General features: G+C 36.7%; 1 protein-coding gene and 2 pseudogenes across 1 annotated transcript in view; 1 reads left to right on the top strand and 2 right to left on the bottom strand.

The window, feature by feature from the left end:
* The window catches only part of RBL2 (RB transcriptional corepressor like 2), a 51,994-nt gene that overhangs the window by 18,571 nt on the left and 11,841 nt on the right, over positions 1-21,582 (bottom strand). Inside the window, exons 5-14 of the mRNA XM_055332733.1 lie at positions 20,093-20,221; positions 16,115-16,275; positions 15,958-16,022; positions 14,740-14,926; positions 10,487-10,653; positions 6,407-6,513; positions 5,614-5,717; positions 3,626-3,763; positions 1,940-2,104; positions 1,303-1,414 (exon numbers count right to left, since the gene is read on the bottom strand). Of these exons, the coding sequence (XP_055188708.1) occupies positions 1,303-1,414; positions 1,940-2,104; positions 3,626-3,763; positions 5,614-5,717; positions 6,407-6,513; positions 10,487-10,653; positions 14,740-14,926; positions 15,958-16,022; positions 16,115-16,275; positions 20,093-20,221 (1,335 nt within the window). The remainder of the gene's footprint in view (positions 1-1,302; positions 1,415-1,939; positions 2,105-3,625; positions 3,764-5,613; positions 5,718-6,406; positions 6,514-10,486; positions 10,654-14,739; positions 14,927-15,957; positions 16,023-16,114; positions 16,276-20,092; positions 20,222-21,582) is intronic.
* Positions 7,561-8,830, bottom strand: LOC129514165 (hsc70-interacting protein-like; annotated as a pseudogene).
* LOC129514166 (60S ribosomal protein L5-like) lies at positions 17,758-18,643 on the top strand (annotated as a pseudogene).

Below are 21,582 nucleotides of genomic sequence, written 5' to 3'. Positions count from 1 at the left end.
ATCTTAGGTTGTGAGTTTGAGCCCCATCATGGGCATAGAGATTACTTTAAAAAAAAAAAAAAAAAAAGCAGCTGCCTAAATAGAACCAGATGAATAGTGAAACTTCTCTTTTCTGTATTTCTGGGGCCAGCACTGCTGTCCTATAAACCAGTGAAGCACAGCTCAACTGACAAGAGTTAAAGCTGAACATGCTCTGGCCATTTAGTACTTTTAACTCATCAGCTTGTCTATACCTAGTTGCATCATACAACTCTTATCTTTTTTTAATTAATTAATTAATTATTTAATTAATTATGATAGAGAGAGAGAGAGAGAGAGAGAGGCAGAGACACAGGCAGAGGGAGAAGCAGGCTCCATGCACCGGGAGCCCGATGTGGGATTCGATCCCGGGTCTCCAGGATCGCGCCCTGGACCAAAGGCAGGCGCCAAACCGCTGCGCCACCCAGGGATCCCTACAACTCTATCTTTAAGAAGCTTTTGTTTTTTCCTGATTTTACTTTTTAAAAAAGATTTATTTGAGAGAGAGCAAGCGAGCAAGCACATGAGAGCTGTAGGAAGGGGGAGGAGAGAAGCTCAAGTAGACTCTGTGTCAACCACGGATCCCAACATGGGGCTAAATCCCATGACCCCAAGATTACAACCTGAGCCGAAATCAAGAGTTGGACACTTAACCAACTAAGCCACCCAGGCACCCCTCTTCTGATTTTAAAAGAAATACATATTTATTTTTAAAAATTTACAGAAAGCACCTGGAATTCTATTATCAATATTTCTTAACAGTTTGGTTTTCTTTAGCCTTTCTGTATGCTTATATAGAAACACACACTTGAGATACCGGAAACACATTAATATATAGTATTCTCTTTTTAAAGTAACTTGTTATTACATGTATCTTCCTGTGTTCTTAAATATATTTCAAAAGCACTACTTTTAAGTGATCCATGTGGTACTACAATACTCAACTTATTCTGGCTATACAAGGCTTTCTAGGGGAGGGTTCCAGTTAATAATGCACAAAATATTTCTTTTATTTAAACCCTATTAATTTCACTTCTAGTTTCAGATAGAATTTCAATTCTCAGATATTAGGCTCCCAAATACTCCCCTTAGTATTTTTTTTTTTTAAGATTTTATTTATTTATTCATGACAAAGAGACGAAGAGGGATAAGCAGGCTCCCTACAGAGCAGGGAGCCCAATGCAGAACTCAATCCCAGGACCCCAGGATCACGACACAAGTTGAAGGTAGACACCCAACCAACTAGGCCACCCGGGTGCCCCCCTCCTAATATTTTAAACTTACTTCTTCCAAGTCCTCCAGTATCCGCACGAACTTCACTCACCCTTCTGGGAGTCAAAGGAGATCCAGCAATACAAATATCATCTGCTCTTTCCAGGTTCTGGGGTGGCATAACCTATAAAGAATGATATACAGAGTATCATTATTCAAAAAGGTATTTTCTTTAGAAATACAGTCACAATCTAAGGCAAAAGGAAACTTGGCTCACCAATTCTTTAATGTAAATAAAATCAGTGTCTTTTCCAGTTTCATACTGACGTTGAAAAGGTCTGGCAAGCTTAAAAAAATTCAAAGCTAATAGCTGAATTCTAAATATGAATCAGCCTTCATTACTGATTTAGAGAATTAGAATACCAGCCATTCTAAAGTACAGAGACTTGACTAGAAAATTAAAAGAGAATGCTGAATTTTTACTCTGGCACTGAAACCTTGAAGCAATCACACATTATTTCTGACTCCTAGAGTTAGGGGTTTCTTCTTAGATACAGGGGTGACTATACCATATTAAACCCAATGGCCACCCTCTCACTTCCCATAAGGGAGATACTAAGTTTAACTGCTCTCTGTGAAACAAGAATATAAACAGATTAGATCCTGAAGTACTTTTGTTACAGAAAGATGTTAAGGTATTTTCACAAACCTCTTCACAAGTAGGAACTCTGTTTTCATTGTCTCTAATTCTGTCCCAGAGTGGAGACTCTGGTTTCCATGCCAAATGATCCAAGATCTGTTCTTCAATCTGATTAAGGTGTTTTACCACTTCTCTACAAAGACCATCTTCTGCTCTAATGAATACTTCTATCACCTGAAATAAAAAATGCCCTGGTTTAATAATTATTTTTGTCACTAAAAATGCATTTATTAAGTGTGAAGCAAAAATGGGTAAATTGCATTTTTTACATATTTATAGATACAACAGATAATTCATCAAAAATTAAAAATATAAATAATAGCACTATTTTGAACAGGTGGTCTTCCTTTCACTGTCTTTATAAATTATTATTATTTAAAATGCATGTAGGAATTACAGAAAATCTTTTGTATAATGGCATATTTTAAATTGTTTTCAAAGAAAAAAGAGCCTCTTCTATTAAAGTTGAAAAATATTACCTTTTTTTTTTTTTTAAAAACAATTTATTTATTCATGAGACACAGAGAGCGAGCCAGAGACATAGGCAGAGGGAGAAGTAGGTTCCTTGCAGGGAGCGCGACGTGGGACATGATCCCTGGACCCAGGATCATACCCTGAGCCAAAGGCAGATACTCAACTACTGAGCCACCCAGGTGTCCCTGAAAAATATTACTCTTTAAAATTTCACTTTTTTTTTAATTTTTATTTTTATAGATTTTATTTATTTATTCATGAGAGACACAGAGAGAGAGAGGCAGAGACATAGGCAGAGGGAGAAGCAGGCTCCACTCAGGGAGCCTGACGTGGGTCTCGATCCCAGGTCTCCAGGATCACACCCTGGGCTGAAGGTGGTAATAAACCGCTGAGCCACCTGGGCTGCCCAAAATTTCACACTTAAAGACTCTAGCTCAGTTGGTAAAGTATCTGACTCTTAATCTCAGGATCATGAGTTTAAGACTCACGTTGGGTGCAAAGATTACTGAAAAAAACAACAACCCCACAACAAATAGAACAAATAAAAACTCTAAACATTCAATCTATGCCACTAAAAAAAACTGACTTTGCTCTATTAGAATTAAGATAAACCCATACACTAAATCGATATCAAGACAGAAATAACTACCAAATCAATGCCATCACTCTACGCCTGTTTATAATATGTTAAAGAGAACTTTTCTTCCAAAAGACACTTTCAATGTTATTTCTACAAAATAAAAAAAGGTTGGGGGTCCTAGGTGGTTCGGTCAGTTAAGCATTTGACTCTTGATTTAAGCTCAGGTCTTGATCTCAGGGTTGTGAGGTCAAGCCTGGTGTTGGGCTCCACACTGGGTGTGGAGCCTACTTAATTAAAATAAAAAATTTAAAAAGGTTACTATATAAGAATAGCTACTGATTTGTTTGCTACCTTTTTTGAAAGGCTTCTCAGCTAATACAATGAAAGTATCCTAAAAGCCCATGGCAGATAAAAGGAAGAAGCAAATGAAGCTTTTACCCAAAATAGGTCTTTATACTGTCTTAGAAGAATTTAAATAGTTCTTAAGACTCTTCTATTTTTCCTTCCCAAACAGAGTAGAAATTACTAATTATATAATTAAGAAGAGAGATGTACTTAGGTAGCAAAATGAATTAACTGGCTAACGACATGAAGTTGAACACATTTACAATTTCCTCATCAGTATTAGATTTTAAAAATACCTTATAAAAATGATAAAGTGGCACATCAAATATTTCAGTAATAAATGGAAAATTCCCAGGAGGCTTATAAGAAAAAGTGACGACCTCAAGGCAGCAGGCTAAAAGTGATCTATGGAATGCATCTTGTTCCAGAATGCCCTATAAAACAAAAGTTATTAACATTTAGAAACATTAGCCTGCTCTTATAAAGACATTTCCTACACAGTCAAGTTAAATAAAAATATCAAAGGAAGTCTTATTTTCCGAGTTAGGGAGAAGTATGTGCTTACTTTCTTACAGAACTTTTCTTAGCTTAATAAATAAGCCCATGTTTTAGCAAATATAAAAGAATGTATAAGAACTTTCAAAAATCTTACCTATTGGATAATACAGTTGATACAAAAATTATATCCCTAACAAAAATATACATACATCCTGTTTAGGGGAATAATGTGGAAAGAGGCTACAAAACAGTATTTACAGTTAGAGGCCACTATCAGAAAAAGACAGCTGGAAGGCAGGTGACTGGCTAGACGGTAATGGGCCACAGGTGAACACACTTCTCTCAGGAGACATATTTACAGCTCTCTCTTTTTTTTTTTTTTTGCTTACTAATTTTCCAAATCTGTACATAAACACTATTTTTGAATTAAAAAGTTACTTAAACACCAAAAACATAGGCAACAGAAAAAAAAATAGGTAAATGTGGCTTCATCAAAATTAAAAACTTCTGTCTATCAAAGGACACTATCAATGAAGTAGAGAACCCACAGAATGGGAGAAAATATCTACAAACTGTATATAAGGGATTAATATCCAGAATACATAAAGAACTCTTGACCAACTCTTGACATCAAGAACAACTTGACCAAAAAAAAGACAATCATATATTGTTGATTATGAATAATATTCTGAATACTATTCAGTCTTAAAAAGGAATGAAATTCTGATCTATGCTAAAACATGAATAAACCCTGAAAACATTGTGCCAAGTGACTAGTGAGACACAAAAGCACAAATATTGTATGATTATATCGAGAATAGGTAAATTTGTGGAGACAAAGTAGAGTAGAGATTACTAGGGGCTGGAGGGAGGTGAGAATGGGGAGTCACTGCTTATTGGGTATAGACTTTCAGTTTGGGATGATAAAAAATTGGTAAGGGTTGCACAAGACCGTGAATGTACTTAATGCCACTGAATTGTTCACTTAAAAATGCTGAAAATGGTAAATTTTATGTTATGTATATTTTCCTACAATAAAAAAAATTGTTTTAATAAGTTTCTTAAGTGGGTATATACAGGTATATACTTATTATGAGCCCCTAAACTGCAGCTATGTTTTACACACCCTTCTGTATGTGTTTCAAAATTTAAAAATTTGTCTTAACAGCCTTTTAAATTCCCACAGCCATAATTTTATGTATAAAAAAGAAATGTAAATTGCTACATAAAATTAGAACTATTAGTCAGTTTTATAATTTTCTCTAAAATATTATTCTTAAAAAATTTTCAAAAATCATTTCTATTGATGTCATTAAAAGTAAATACTACATATTTCAAAATCAATTTATATTTCTTGACTAGTAAAATCTAGAAAAAATAATTACTTTAGTCAAAGAGCAATGGCTGAATATTTATGTTAAAGTCCTATCTAATCAATACTCAACTTATTCTGGCTATACAAGGCTTCTTAGGGGGAGGGTGCCAGTTAATAAGTTCATGTATTCTAAAAACTCAATTTTTGTTCAATCTGAATGTTTCAATCTTTGACTACAGAGTCTTACTGCCAGAGAAGCTGTGAATTCTAGGATACAGCCTGCCGCACCAAGAAACATTAGTGGGGGACCAGAGGCAAGTACACTCAAGACATGAGTTTCTCCAGCTGCCAGTCTTAGTCTTTCAAAGCCACAGTTTTATTTTTGTTTAGTTTAGCTGGGGTTGTGTGTAGGAAGGGCCGAAAGGAAACCATATCTTATCATGTTGACCAATACGCTGGTGATTTACTCACAGATAAATCCATGTCTCCCAGTCTTTTCTGTTCCTGTTCAATAACAGATTCTAATACTTTATAGTAAAGCATTTCTGCAAAACGAAAATGTTTGCTGGCTATTTCTGCATAAATAAAAGACAAAAGTCACATACAAAGAACATATTGTAGAAAGTGAGAGTCTATCCAACCCCTGCCCACAAAATAAAATTTAAAAACCAACCAATTACTTCATAAATATGCACTTCCTATAGCTGCTGTTCCAATCATTCCTAAGATTTCTCAATTTTCTTCATGGTAACCAAGGTTACATTTTTCTAAAACAGTGAAATGAAATTTGCACTTAAAAACTGTCACAGCATTCCATTAAGAGACACTTTTTTTTTTTTTTAAGTTTGAACTGAGCAGCTCTGTGCTAGAAGGTATATATAATTGGTTTACTATTCCACTCATACTTGATTCTAATTCATGACAACAGAAAACTTCTGGAACAGGTGTGGGCATGAAACAGCTAATATCTTCTGAAATTAGTATTTTCAAGAATCATTATACTTCTAAATTTAATAATATCCAGTCTACAAATGAAATTAAAGATTTTGCAAACAAAGTAATCAGACATCAGTCTAAGGTTTCTCTTACAGAGAAGGGCCCAGAAACCACTTGGTTGACAGAAAAATTGGACATCTATATTCTACCCCTCAATCTAAAGTCCAAATCTTTTCTTCACATTTCTGATTCACTTACCAAGAAGACTATGTAGTTAAGCTCGTAGTTAAGTTAAAATGAGAACAAGATGGACAGTATTAAGTCTTACCTTTAGAATTACTGAAATCCTCATCTGGCTGGCAATGCTGAGAATATATTTCATACATTTCTTTCAATCTGTTGGCAATGGCCTGTGTTGGATCTCTAGAACATGTCCTAAGGAAAAAAAGAAAAGAATAAGAAATTATCCAACCAAAAGGTCCTGCCCCATCACAAAGTAATAAACTATTTACAACTCTGTAATTTTACTAACCTGTAAATATAAAATACTTTGAACAAAAACTACACACTTCCCAAATTATTCTAGGAGATCCCATACTTCCTTATCAAAAGTGTTGGTATAACCATTTTAAGTGAAAAAAATATTTCTTGTGCAGAGCTGTACCTTTACTACAGTTAAGGTTAGCATTCTTGACTGGCCCCCACCTACCCTACCCATCTGCAATCACTGGTAAACAAAATTGCCTTCAGCTGTTTCCTCAGAGGGCACTACAACTTGCATTAGGAACTCCTGGAAGAAAACAGAATGAGGTATATAAACTATATTACAGACTCCTATAAACCATTACTGGCACTCTACATCTTTTCCTCCAAAACGAGGTTTATTTCATTTTGTTGTTGTTTGTTTGTTTGTTTTTTTAACTAGAAAGGCAATGTAAGTTCAATTAAGAAGCATTATACAAATTATCATCATGTGGGCCTTTGTAACATTTTTGTTTTTGTTTTCTTCCTTCAAGGATTAACATACCCTTTTAACTTGATTTTAAATATTTTTAAGGTTTAAAATTTCTAGTAGGAATTCCTGGTAGGAAAACATTATGTGAACGAATACCCAATGGCAAACCACTACAAAAGGTTTAGGTTACACATGGGGCCGAGGGGGTAGGCCTTCTCTTCATAGCACCCCAGCTTTCTCTCCATGAGAAGGTAAGAGGTACACTGGTGTGTATTACTGTGACATCCATTAGAAAAAAAAACTTTCTTTTTTTTTTTTTATTTATGATAGTCACAGAGAGAGAGAGAGAGAGAGAGAGAGAGAGAGAGAGACACAGAGACATAGGCAGAGGGAGAAGCAGGCTCCATGCACCGGGAGCCCGATGTGGGATTCGATCCCGGGTCTCCAGGATCGCGCCCTGGGCCAAAGGCAGGCGCCAAACCGCTGCGCCACCCAGGGATCCCTGTGACATCCATTAGATAATCTAAGTTGCTTTTCCTTCAGCAAGGGTTTTGTGTGTCTGAAAAGCATTATGCTTGACCTCCAAATTTGATTGACAATTTACTGATGAGATTCATAACCTTTGAGTCACTCTGATATTTGATACATTTGCTGGGTTATGGGCCACATCTTAAAAGGCCACCATAACTTCTGGATCCTGCATGGCAGCAAGAACCTTTGGGTCACTAAGAATTTCATTGAGCCCAAGCATCCCTTCCAATCCAGGCATTCCCACAGGAAAGCTACCTAGAAAAGATCCAATTTTGGTTCCTGATCATCATCTGGCTTCTTTTGCCCTCTGGGCTGCCTCATGTTCTTCCCTAACCTTCTTAACCATTTCTATTCTTTCTTTGATTTCTCATTCTTCACTTTTCGCTCACACTTTCTCTGATGTTTGGCAATTTTCTGTGCCCTCAGTTGAACTTCTTTCAGCAGGAGCTAGCATCTTCATCATAATCCAGTTTATAAGCAAGGGCAAGATCATGTGCTACTTCTTCCCAGTGGCCCAGAAGTCTGTGTGCTTTCCCTCACCACTTGTAAGGCTGAGCTGAATCAGGATTTATTTCAATAGCTCTGTCAGTCTTGGATGGCAGCATTTGGCTTCTGTAACTTGATGAAGACATGCTCTCTTGGCATACAGAATGGCCAAGCAAGGATTCAGCTTGATGGCATCTATGAACAAGTCAATGGCTTTCTGCAGTTCATCATTTAGAGCATCAATGGCAGCCACTTTTTTATCATTTGCCAGATCCATCATTTCCCCTGGTCATCTCTACATCATGACGCCTCATTTCTGGAGGGGTGTCAATAACTGGTTCAATCACACCTTTACTGTCAATTTCTAGACCACCTTCCTCACTTGATGGTTTGTCTGTCTTTATGTTTTCCTCTGCACTTCTTACTATCTGTTTTTTTTCTTTCTTGATATCTTCTGATTTAGTTTTATGAGTAGCAGGTAATATTTTATCCTCCATGCTCTCTACCTACTCCTTCAGGAAGCACATTTCCTGTGCAGAATGCTCGGATCCTGCTTACACATTTTCACAAAGGCCTGAAGCTCGTTCACTTTGTGGGGGTCCATGGTCCAGAGGTGGTGGGAAGCCATGGGCACAGCAGAGGTCGCAGCCCTGTCCAGTTCCAGGTGCTGATGCTAGCTCAGTATGACTGTGTAGAAGTAATTATGTTTTTATCTTGATCACAGATATACATATTCATTGTAAAAGCATAGCACGTTTAGAAAATGACAAAGAAAATAAAAATCAGTAATAATCCTGCTAGACTTAGTTACTAAGTATAATATACAAGCAGAATTTTATTTATTTATTTATTTATTTATTTATTTGTTTGTTTGTTTTTAATTTTTATTTATTTATGATAGTCACAGAGAGAGAGAGAGAGAGAGGCAGAGACACAGGCAGAGGGAGAAGCAGGCTCCATGCACCAGAAGCCCGACGTGAGATTCGATCCCGGGTCTCCAGGATCGCGCCCTGGGCCAAAGGCAGGTGCCAAACAGCTGCGCCACCCAGGGATCCCCAGAATTTTATTTAGAATTTTAATTTTTATTTAACACACAGGTACGTTTTAACAGAAAATAGGGCCAGTATTTACTGATAATATTTAACGCCACTAATGGTGTTTAAGATTAAAGAAGCTGCTACACCTGGCTAGAGATTCTAAAGAGATCTGTAAAATATGAAGACTAAGTCAGTCTTCTAAAATGTATTTATAAAATGCTTCTGTATTCCAGGTAAACAAGGTCTGAGAAACATGACTTAAGAAGAGGCCATACAGACATAGCCTACTAGGTACTAATGACAATCAAGTTTATAAGTAATGTAGACTTCATGAAAATGTAAAGGAAAATTTTAGTCAGCCTTGGTATTTAATAAGTCCAGCTGCGAATAAGAAATTACTAAAGTATGTATACGGGGCCTTCTTATACTCTACCACCAGAAATAAAATGGGCTCCTATAGGGCCTATGTCATCAAATTCTATACGTTTTAGAACTAGGAGGGGTCTTGGAGGTAGTTTTTTCAAATAAATTTGCAAAACTATGTACAGGTCATGAGATTCAGTCTATTATGCTTTTCACTAAAAGCTCAAAGATCTTCCCAATAGTCTCAGGCAGACCAAAGGACTAAAGGCAGCTAACTCTAGAGCTTACAGAAGTTACAGTGGTTTGACATCAGTTATGAATATAACTGCTTAACTTTTTCAAATCTGACCCACCCCTCATAAATTTGCTCAGGTCCAATCTTCTTTATGGAGTCCTTTGACAACTCCCATCTTTATTATCCCACTTTGCCTGAAATCTTAAGATAGAATAGTTGGTAACAATTTGGTGCTTTAATCTACAGTGATAGTGTTGTTAGTTACTGTCTCTCATCATATACTACATAAAAGAAATCTGAGTGCTATGGACTAAAAATTTGTGCTCCCCCTCCAAATTCCTATGTTGAAACCTAATCCCAAGTGTGATGGTGCATGGGAGGTGATTAGCTGATGAAAGTGGAGCCCTCACGAATGGGATTAGTGCCCTCCCTTGCCTCCTCACACCATGTGAAGACAGCAAAAAGACCAGGAAGCAGTTCTCACCAGATACTGCATCTTGGCACCCTGATACTACACTTGCAGCCTGTAGAACTGAGAGAAATTAATTACTGTTGTTTATAAGTCACCCCATCTATGGTCTTCTGTGATAACAGCTGGAACAGACTAAGATATTGAGGAAAAATGATCACCTTCTATTCATACATCCCATATTACTAAGTCTTCCACAGACTAACAACAGGTCTAAGCATGCAACTGGTATATGATAAACAGTGAGTGAATTAAGGCACTAAAAGTCAAAAAATTAAAATAGAAAATGGTCAACAATCAAATCTTAGACGGCAAGAAGAGCTCAAACTAACCTTAGTATCTGTTCCAGTTTCTCACTTGGTGCATTCCTGAGGCCTGTTAGCATGGTGTGAAGACGGCTTAAGCTGTGTGTTGCTGTAGACACTGGAGTCACACAAGGGCTGTTATCCTTCATGTACCTCACACCAGTAAGTGGTGTGGAGATTCTAAGTGCTTTAGACTAAATGGGGGATGGGGAGAAACAATATTTTAGGTGAGAATGACTTTCAATTACTTCACAAACAAGAATATAAATCAACCAAACTTTATCAATAAATTTTAATGATTCAAATATCACCATTCTTGTAATTTAAACATAACAATACCACTAGGAGCCACCATCCTCCATGTGAAGATGTTTGAAAGGACAATTAGTATTTTAGCCAGCTAGGAAGTTTGTCTCTTAAAAGTTAAACCTTTAAGAAGTTCCTAGGTGGCTCAGTTGGTTAAGTCTGACTTTGGCTCAGCTCATAATCCTGGGATCCTGGGATCAAGCCCTGTGTTGGGCTCCCTGCTCAGCAGAGAATCTGCTTCTCCCTCTCCTCCTGCTTCTCCTCCTGCTTGTACTCTCTCTCTCTCTCCCTCTCACTCACTCACTAATAAAATCTTTAAAAAAAAAAAAGTCAAACCATTAAGATAAGGCATAATTCCCTAGTATCCCTACTTCAAGCCAAAACCCAAAGGCACAAATAAGCAATAAACTGTTAAGAATATCCCAGAGAAACAGAATTTTACAGTTCCCATCTATTGCTTTTTTCTAACTACTCACAGATTCACAAAAGAAAGCTGTGAGTTAAACCTTGTCCAAATGGATTCCATGATTTAACAAAAGCCCATCTAAATAATCAAATCTGCCTCAGAGAGGTGGTACAAAACAACACTTCTGGACAAAAAAACAGCCTGACACAGAACAGCCTTCTTCAGCCTTCCTACCCCTCCTTTACCTTTAGTTACAGAAATCTCTCCATCTTCCCCTACTAAAATAGACCTTCAGGAAAATACATTTAAGTCAACATTCTTAAATATAAATATGAAAAGTATATGACTTAATATCTGAGATTTTAAGCATGAATGGATATGCCAGTGAAACATCTTTTCTGTTTTTTCTAATAAACTCTGAAAGGTTAAGACAGCATAAGACTTTTTCAGTATTCAGGATAAACTATGTTTTCCTAGGTAGTCAGCATATCATATGCTAGAGATGGCAGTGAAAACACCTAGCAAAATTTTCACCCAGCAAAACAAACCACTCAAGTTTAATGCGATACAAACAGGCACCAAAAATTGCCCTACAGGTATAAATCTATATGCTTCCTTTGTGACTTAAACAGGATAGAGCCAAGACTTCCATTTGGTTTCAAAGAAGTTAATTCTGTAATTTTTTTAGGTCAGTAATATGATCTGGATAGGCTAACTACATTCAGAAGGCTGCTCCTTGCTCTACACACAGCTTTCCCTGGAGCCACCTTCTTCCCTGGATTTGACCCAGTGCTCTGCTGGGAGGGAAAAACACGTCGCATACGTACAGGAAAACCAACAGCAGCCGGCAGTGTCTCTCACCGTCCACAGGTAACAGTGCCTCTGCAAAGGGAACAAGTAGCACTACTACAAACAGCTTTCTGCCCACAGTCCTCAAGGTCAGCACGCAGCTTCTTGGTAGTACTGTTTAGTTCTTAACTTACGGCTTCCTGTGCATTTTGATCAAGAAGAGTCTTTCTTTGACTCAGGCATACTGTTATTTTTAAATATTAGGACATTCCTTCTCCAAGTAAAGACTTCTAAATTTTGGAGTGTCCCAGAGCTCTATCCTCAGACCTCTTTTATTCTATATCAGTTTATACTGTCAGGTAGCCTCTCTTCATTCCATGGCTTTAAAAGCCATCTATATCCTGATGTCTCCAGATGATACACACACAGCCCTAACCTCTGCTGTGAATTCCAATCTTGTATATCTAAACTGCCTACTCAACTTGCTAGCATACCTAAAAAGGCATCTCAAACTAACATACCATGTAATGCATACTCTGGGTTTTTTTCCCCAGATTCACTTTTCTCCCTGAATAAATGTCAATTGTAAATATTCATGGACTGCCTACTATGTGCCAGGTGCAGAAGACAGCACTGGTCACAGCCCTCATGAAGCTTATATTCTAATACCAGTTGATGCATAACAAACAATTCTTTTTTTTCCCCTATCTTTGTATCTATTTATCTATTTACTGTCAGGCAAACAATTCTTTCTACCCACCCACTTATCTTAAGACAATGACAAATACTAAGAGGAACAGTAATTACAGAATAAGAGGGAAAGGAAGTGCTGAAGGTTGGGGAGGAAGTTGGTGGTTATTATTTTGTACAGTGGTTAGTGCACCAAAGACCTGAATGAAGGACTTAAACCCCAGGAATATCTTGAAGAAACATGTTCTAGGCAGAGGAAAGAGCAGGAGCAAAGGCTTTGAGATGGAGTATACTCAGCGTATCTAAAGAATGAGAACAGAGGTTTATTTGGCATGAGCAGTGGGTGAGGAGGAGAGTGGGAGGAGATGAATTCAGAGAGGTTCACTGAAGACCTTAGAGGCCTCCGTAAGGACTTCAGCTTTCACACCATTTACACAACTGGAGTCACTGCTGTCCTCTTTCTCCCACAGCCTAGATCCAAGCCATCAGGCAATCCTGTGGGTGCCATCTCCACAATACAGCGTAAATATAACCACTGCTCTGGTCCAAACTATTGTGAGCTATCACCAGAACTACTGCAACAGCCTCTTAATTAATTCTCTTTTTCCACCTTGCCCCTTGAAACACCTCCCCACAGAACCTTTAAACATGTCAATCAGACTGATTCAATCACAGTTTCCCATAACACCTTCCTAATGGCTTTCCTTCCAATCAGAGCAAAAGTAAAAATCTTTACTACAGCTTCCAAAGCTCTGTATGGTCCACCTGTCCCTTGTGTCCCCCCACCCCTCACTTTTTAATTACTCTTTCTTTCGCTCACTCATTCTATTCCTACTACATAACATTCTTACTGTTCCTCCAAAAAGCCAACCATACTCCCTTGGCTCTTGCATTCTCTGGGCTTCCAAAACACATTTCCCAGCTCTTCACATGGTTTGCTCCCTCACTTAACTTCACATCTCTGTTGATGTTACCTTCTCAGAGATGCCGTTCTCTACTGTGATACCTCTGGCAGCCCAAGGCCCACCCACCTGTCCTCCCTTTTCTCTAGTACTCTGTACTACTCTATTTTACTTGTCTTCATATATCATTATCTGATGTCCTATATATTTACTTGTTTGGTTATCTATCTTCCCACATTAAAATATAAAACAGGTGCTTGCTTTGGCAGCACATATACTAAAATATAAAACAGGATATTCAGGGATCCCTGGGTGGCGCAGCGGTTTGGCACCAGCCTTTGGCCCAGGGCGCGATCCTGGAGACCCGGGATCGAATCCCACGTCGGGCTCCTGGTGCATGGAGCCTGCTTCTCCCTCTGCCTGTGTCTCTGCCTCTCTTTCTCTCTCTCTGTGTGACTATCATAAATAAATAATTTAAAAAAATTTAAAAAACAAAAAAACAAAAAAACAGGATATTCATGCTGTTTCGTTCACTGATGCACCCCAGGATCCAGGACATTATCTGGCATGTAGGATACCTTTAGAATGTTTGTTGAATGAATAAGCAAACCACTCTTAAGCCTATCTTATGGGAGAGTTACCCCTTGGAATCACCATACTGCCTCTGGAGGCACTTGTCAGAAGCTGTATATTTTCTGTGAACATCACACAACAGAAGGGAAACTCTTGGTCTCCATCACCCTAAGTGTATACATGAAACAACACCATGACCCTGAAACTCAGTTTAACAGAATTTACCTAAAAACTACAGATTCTCAGTTTCTCTAGCATTTAGATAAAGGGACCATTCTGGTCAATTGACATTTTCTATGTCTACTATGCTCAATAATACAGACTACAGATTACTGGCCCATTTTTCCAAAACCAACAGTTATCAGCATGATACATTCATTTAAATTTATATTAAATGCTCTTTCCCTCAGAACTAATCAAAAACTTTGAAAGTTGATGTTAACAAAAATTAATCAGTAAACACAGAGACTTTTTGAATTAAGTATGACGAGCATTTTCTTTTTCATACTAGAAGTAAAATGCATGTGTGCACACACACACAATTACCAAAATGAAACGGAACCCCTGGCACATCTTCTCCTGCATTTCTGCTCTCTTGGCACTAGCCAGCTCACCTTGTCAAAGTGCTGCTGCAAGATGTTTTTCATCTGCACCCTTTCAGCAGTCTCTGTTCCTGAACCAGAATTTAGACACTTTGAGAGAGTCCCAATTTCCTCTTCAGCATCATCTCCAAGAAATATCCTTTCATCTAAATTCCCAGCAGATAAAACATACTCCTCATAGGCTTTATTGATGGCTTTACTACAGGGGGAAAAAAAAACAAAAGAGGCGACATGTACACTCACAGAACTGCCATTTCAGTTGATATTTTAGGCTACTTATTTCATTTTTTTTAATTTACTAAGAAGTTCTCATAATTTTGTGAAAGCTAAATTGCAGATCATTGCTAATTATAAAAACTGAGGTGTATAAAACATAAGCTTGCAGGAATCCCTGGGTGGCTCAGTGGTTTGGCGCCTGCCTTTGGCCCGGGGCGTGATCCTGGAGTCCCGGGATCGAGTCCCATGTCGGGCTTCTGCATGGGGCCTGCTTCTTCCTCTGCCTGTGTCTCTGCCTCTCTCTCTCTGTGTCTCTCATGAACAAATAAATAAAATTAAAAAAAAAAAAACAACAACATAAACTTGCTACACTGTGCTGGTCCTCCATACAGTATTTTGCTGACCGTGTTTCAGTGATGGTGGCCTGTACTAATCTGCCAGGCAAGTGCAGTTTCTAGTGATATGCTTAATTATCTTTCCTAGCTGCTCTAGGCATCTCTGAAGACTTCACTACTTCTACATCATCATTTTTAACCTATTTAACCTGTTTTGGAACTATTTCGAAAAGAATTTATCTCAAAAACTATGATCCAAAAGCTTAACTATTAAAGCTTTAAAAAACAGCCATTCGATTTTCTTTTTTTTTTTTTTTTAAATTTTTATTTATTTATGATAGTCACACACACAGAGAGAGAGAGATGCAGAAACATAGGCAGAGGGAGAAGCAGGCTCCATGAACCGGGAGCCCGACGTGGGATTCGATCCCGGGTCTCCAGGATCGCGCCCTGGGCCAAAGGGAGGCGCTAAACCGCTGTGCCACCCAGGGATCCCTCGATTTTCAATAAATTTAAAACCATATGGTTAGAGTAACAGTTGACAAAAATTTTTTTACTGCTTTTCTATGTTATCCCACAAGACAGTCTAAATTTCCAACGTACAAACAAAACACTAAACTCTGAGGTTTCCTAAGTACACAATTTAAAATACTAAAAGTTTGATGACAGAAGTACTCACAAACTCTCTCCAAAATTCCCAGGTTCTAAAAACCCCGTAAGATTTTCTTCTTTTCCTTTAAGGAGCTATGATGAAAGAAGAGATCCTTAAGTCATCATATTAAAACAAATCTTTCCCCAGAAAATATTTTCACATTATCTCTTTACTACTAACAAACCTTTTTTTCATAAAGTTTCCTAATATAGGGTTTCCAGAAATGTTCCTTTATTCCCTTTGCTTCCAAAACTAGACCATCATGTAAGGAACAGAGTTTCTCAATGACACAAGGTGGGTCAGAGGAAGGTTTAGAGTCCTTAGCATGAAAATCTTCAGACAGGCCTATAATGAATAAAATCACAGGACAGAGAAGTCAAGTAGTATTCAGTAAGTCAAACTGTAATACACAAAAATACAGAATCTAATCAACATGTGAGTTAGCATATAAGTTTATAGGAAACAGTGTACTAAAGGCCTAACCTGACTCTAAATTAAATAGCAAAACAGAAGAAAACATAGGCAGTAATCTCTTCAACATCATCTTTAGCAACATATTTATAAATCTGTCTCCTCAAGCAAGGGAAAAAAACAAAAAATCAACTACTGAGAGGACACCAAAACAACAAACTTCTGCATAACAAAGGTAACCATCAACAAAACAAAAAGGCAACCTAGTGAATAGGAGAAGAAATCTGTAAATGATTTATCCAATAAGGGGTTAATATCCAAAATATATAAAGAATTCATACAACTCAACACCAAAAAAAACAAATAATCCGATTAAAAAATGGGCAGAGAACCTCAAGAAACATTTTTCCAAAGATATCCAAGTGGCCAACAGACACATGAAAAGATGCTCAACATGACTCATCATCATGGAAATGCAAATCAAAACCCCAGTGAGATACCACCTCACACCATTCAGAATGCCTAGTATCAAAAAAAAAAAAAAAAAAAGAAAGAAAGAAAAAGAAAAGAAAATAACAAGCAGCGGTGAGGATGTGCTGAAAAGGGAATAAACTGGTGCTGCCACTGTAGAAAACAGTATGGAATTTCCTCCAAAAATTTAAAATAGAAATACCATATGATCCAGTAATTCCACTAGTTATTTACCCAAAGAAAAGGAAGACACTAATTCGGAAAGACATGCACCCTTATGTTTATTGCAGCATTATTTACAATAGCCAAGATATGGAAGCTACCCAAGTATCCATTAATAGATGTCTCTCTCTCTCTCAAACACACACACATAGGAACATTACTCAGCTGTAGAAAAAGAATGAGATCTTGCCATTTATAACAACATGGATGGACTTAGATGTATATTATGCTAGTATAGTTAAGTCAGACAGTGATAGACATGTTATTTTACTTACACGTGCAATCTATAAAGCAAAACAAAGAAAGAAAAAACAGGTGGATCCCTGGGTGGCTCAGCGGTTTAGTGCCACCTTCAGCCCAGGGTGTGATCCTGGAGATCAGGGACCAAGTCCCTGCATGGAGCCTGCTTCTTCCTCTGCCTGTGTCTCTGCCTCTCTCTGTGTGTCTCTTATGAATAAATAAATAAATAAAATCTTAAAAAAAAAAAAAAGAAACAAAAAACAGGCTCTTAAGTATAGAAAACAAACGGCTGCCAGAGGAGATGTGGATGGAGGAATGGACAAAATAGATAAAAGGAATTAAGCGATACAAACTGTTATACAAAATAACAAAAGTTATTTTGTAACTTCCAGGTGCAAAATAATAAGTCATCCCCTGACAGCGTGCTGCTGGGCCTGCTGCAGCCTGGTGGTGAGTCGCAGATGTCAGTCTCTGTTCTGTAGGATGGTTTTTGTTAAAGTTGTCAAAAATAAGGCTTGCATCAAGAGATACCAAGTGAAATTTAGGTGAAGACAAGAAGGTAACACTGATTACAATGCTCAAAAATGCTTGGTAATTTAGGATAAAAATAAGTACAACACATCCAAATACAGGATGATAGTTCACAAAATCAACAGACATATCATTTGTCAGATTACTCATGCCTGTACAGAAGAAGACATGATAGTCTGTGCAGCTCATGCTCATGAACTCCCAAAGTATGGTGTGAAGGCTGGTCTGACAAATTATGCTGCAGCATATTGTATGGACCTGCTGCTGGCCCACAGACTTCTCAACAGGTTGGACAGGAACAAGATCTATGAAGGCCAAGTGGAGGTGACAGGAGTTGAATACAATGTGGAAAGCATTGATGGTCAACCTGGTGCCTTCACCTGCTATGTGGATGCAGGGCTGGCCAGAACTACTACTGGAAATAAAGTTTTTGGGGCCCTCAAGGGAGCTGTGGATGGAGGCTTGTCTGTTGCTCACAGTACCAAACAATTTCTTAGTTATGATGTGGAAAGTAAGGAATTCAATGCAGAAGTACATCTGAAGCACGTCATGGGTCAGAACATTGCAGATCTATTGTGTTACCTAATGGAAGAAGATGAAGATACCTACAAGGAACAACTCTGTCAATACATGAAGAACAAAGCATCTTCAGATATGGAGGAGATATAAAGAAAGCTCATGCTGCCACATGAGAGAACCCAATCTATGAGAAGAAGCCTAAGAAAGAAGTTAGAAAGAAGAGGGGGAACCACCCAAGATGTCTCTTGCCCAGAAGAAATATTAGGTAGCTCAGAAGACAAGCTTCCTTAGAGCTCAGGAGCAGGCTGCTGGAAGCTAATAAACCAAACCGCAATTTCTATGAATATTTTTCAGATAAAGACAATAATAAACTTATTTATCATGCAGCTGAAATAAAATAAGTGAGTCATGGAGATGAAAAGTACAACATAAAGAACACAGTCAATAATATTGTAATAACACTGTATGGTGACAGTGAGTACACTTACTGTGTGGTGAGTGCTGGGTCGTGTAAAGAATTGTTGAATTACTATGTTATACACTTGAAGCTAATGTGACATTGTATGTTAATTATACTTAAAAATTAAAAAATAGCAAATAGGTAAAGTGTATCACTACTCAAAAGATTTCAGTTATTCAATTATTTATCTGGAGAAACTTAAAGAGAAAAACCTAGAGAAACCAATTTTAGTATATTGCTGTAAGATCTAAAAAACATTAAAAAAAACCCATAAAAATAAAATATAACTTTGCAAATATGTCTGACATTAAAATAAAATATACAACTTTGAAAAAAATTACTATTCAAAGTACATACTGCTTATATGCTTTCATTTCATTATACTGGATGGATCTAACATTGATTTACAGCTTATTCTTGACCTAGACTCAGTATAAGAAAAACTAAATAAGAAGGGAAAAAATGAAAAGCAGCCAATAAATAGAAACCTGAAAGGGAGTTAGGAAGGAAATGAGAGAAAAAAAATAATAAATTAAAAACATTAAACTTACCAAAGCAGGAGCAACTAGGTAACTACTCCACTAACTTTAAAAATCTACCTTGAGAGTTGAACAAGTTAAAATTCTAATTGTAACCACCTCAAAATTGAAAATCACTCAGAATCCTATCATGGTATTACTTAAATAGCATTATATACTAGCTCAATAAATACTGTTTAATATTTATACTATTAAAAATATATTTATAATATTGTCTATAAGTTATGATTTGGTTTCTTCCTGTATATCATTCATAGAAATTATATACCTTTAAAACCTGCTAAAATGCATTATCAAAGTAATAATGTCTACCCATCCTTTAGTTTAAGAACTAAAAATTCATTTTACTTATTTACAACTGTAACTACTCCTCTTCTGTAGGAAAAAATGTGAAATGAAGATTATTTCAATAAAACCATTTTGAGCTCCTACTGTGTGTCAGGCCCAAAGCCTGGCAACACAGAAGAATATCAGTTTTAATGTCAATTTGCTACTCTGGGTTTTTAAATCCCTTTTTCTTGTTGAGTATATATATTGCAGAAACTTCTAAAATTGTCATGTAAGACTTTACACTTCATATTTGCAATTGCTTTTTCCATAAATATTTTTACAGAGATCTCAACTCCTAGCGATAAGTACTCTAGATAACAACTTTTCAAGGCACTTATGTTCTCCGATGCTAAGAAACCTGTGGTATGTGTACAACTCCCAAGATTAAACACAATGTAGAAATGTCAGTAGTCTAATAAGCTCCAGCTTATAATCTTACCTTTAAAATTAGGATTCACCAATTCTTTACGATTGGAACACTGAAGGGCATTTCCATAAACCAAGTCCAAAGCACACAGCAGAAGATGATAAGAATTGACCAAATCATCACTAATCATGGGGAAATTACCTACAGGAATGTAAACAGTTATCGAGTATATTTGCATCAACTTTATAACATTTTAAAAGTAATTTCTTCCTTTAATTAAGATGACATTATACAAGACTGTATCAAAGCTGACTCAAAAGCTACATGAAGTGTTCTGGCATTTTGAAACATTACCCTTAAAGTCTAATAAATTTCTAGGGGTGTAATGAAACCAAAAGTTTACTAAGAAGGACATTCATTCACTCAATATTCATTAAATAAGCATTAAATCCTTAGTAGCTGACCAAAATTTTATCACTGGCTTTTTTCTTTGAAAATTCTAAACAACTTTATAAATTATCTCAAACTATAGAAAATGCTTTTATGTGAAAATATTTTTCTGTCAAGAAAATTAGTAGATATTGTATACGTGAAACTAATTAACATTATATGTTACCTATACTGGAATTAAAATTTAAAAGAACTAATTGAGAACAAAGTAAAAATATATATATATGGAGATAAACAATGGTCCAACATCTTTGGGATGCACAAAAAGCAGTTCTAAGAGGGAAACTCATTAAAAAAAAAAAAAAAAAAAAAAAGATTAGTAGAAACACTTGGATGGGAACTGAAAAATGAATTTTTCATGTATATACTTTAAAAAGACCAGAACCTATCATCAGACTCGTAACAGTAACATTTTAGATATTTTCTACATAATAATACAAATTCATACAAATTAATGCCACAGTAGAACAATGAAAGATATTTAAGTCTAGAGCTAATATCCCAGGAATAATGCAGATGCATGGTAAGAAAGAAAAAACAAAAAAACAAAACTCAAACCTATAGAAACATGTTGTTTCTGCAATGCTAGTTTAACACTGAAATCAGTCTTTATAGGCAGGTAAACAATATATATTCTTAGAAATTAAGAAATATTTCTAGATTTCTAACTTTGAGCATATCCCTTTTCTCATTAAACACTACATATACATGCTACCTACTGACTTTACATTCTTGTAACATCACATGAATTCAAGTTTAATGCTAATATACATCTAAGGAATTATTTCTAAACCTCAATATTTTCACACGTAATGCCTGCCCAAATACATGCAAACGCGCGCGCGCGCACACACACACGCACACACACACACACACACACACACACACACACACACACTTTGTTTCAGGCTTTTTTTTCCTCTCTTTTCTTCCAAAGAAAGTTACCACTTACCTCCATGTATCAGGATAATTCTTTTTGTATAGATGAAAACATTCAACAAACGAACTTACATGAATTAAAGAGAATTTTTTTTCTGTTGTCAGAAAGGCAAATGATAATTAATAGGTTAAGTTTTGCACTGATACAACCAAACTAACTTGTTTGGTTCCAC

This window comes from Nyctereutes procyonoides, unplaced genomic scaffold, assembly GCF_905146905.1.
Source record: "Nyctereutes procyonoides isolate TBG_1078 unplaced genomic scaffold, NYPRO_anot_genome, whole genome shotgun sequence".
In the NCBI taxonomy this organism is placed as follows: Eukaryota; Metazoa; Chordata; class Mammalia; order Carnivora; family Canidae; genus Nyctereutes; species Nyctereutes procyonoides.
This window is presented reverse-complemented; position numbering and strand designations above follow the sequence as displayed.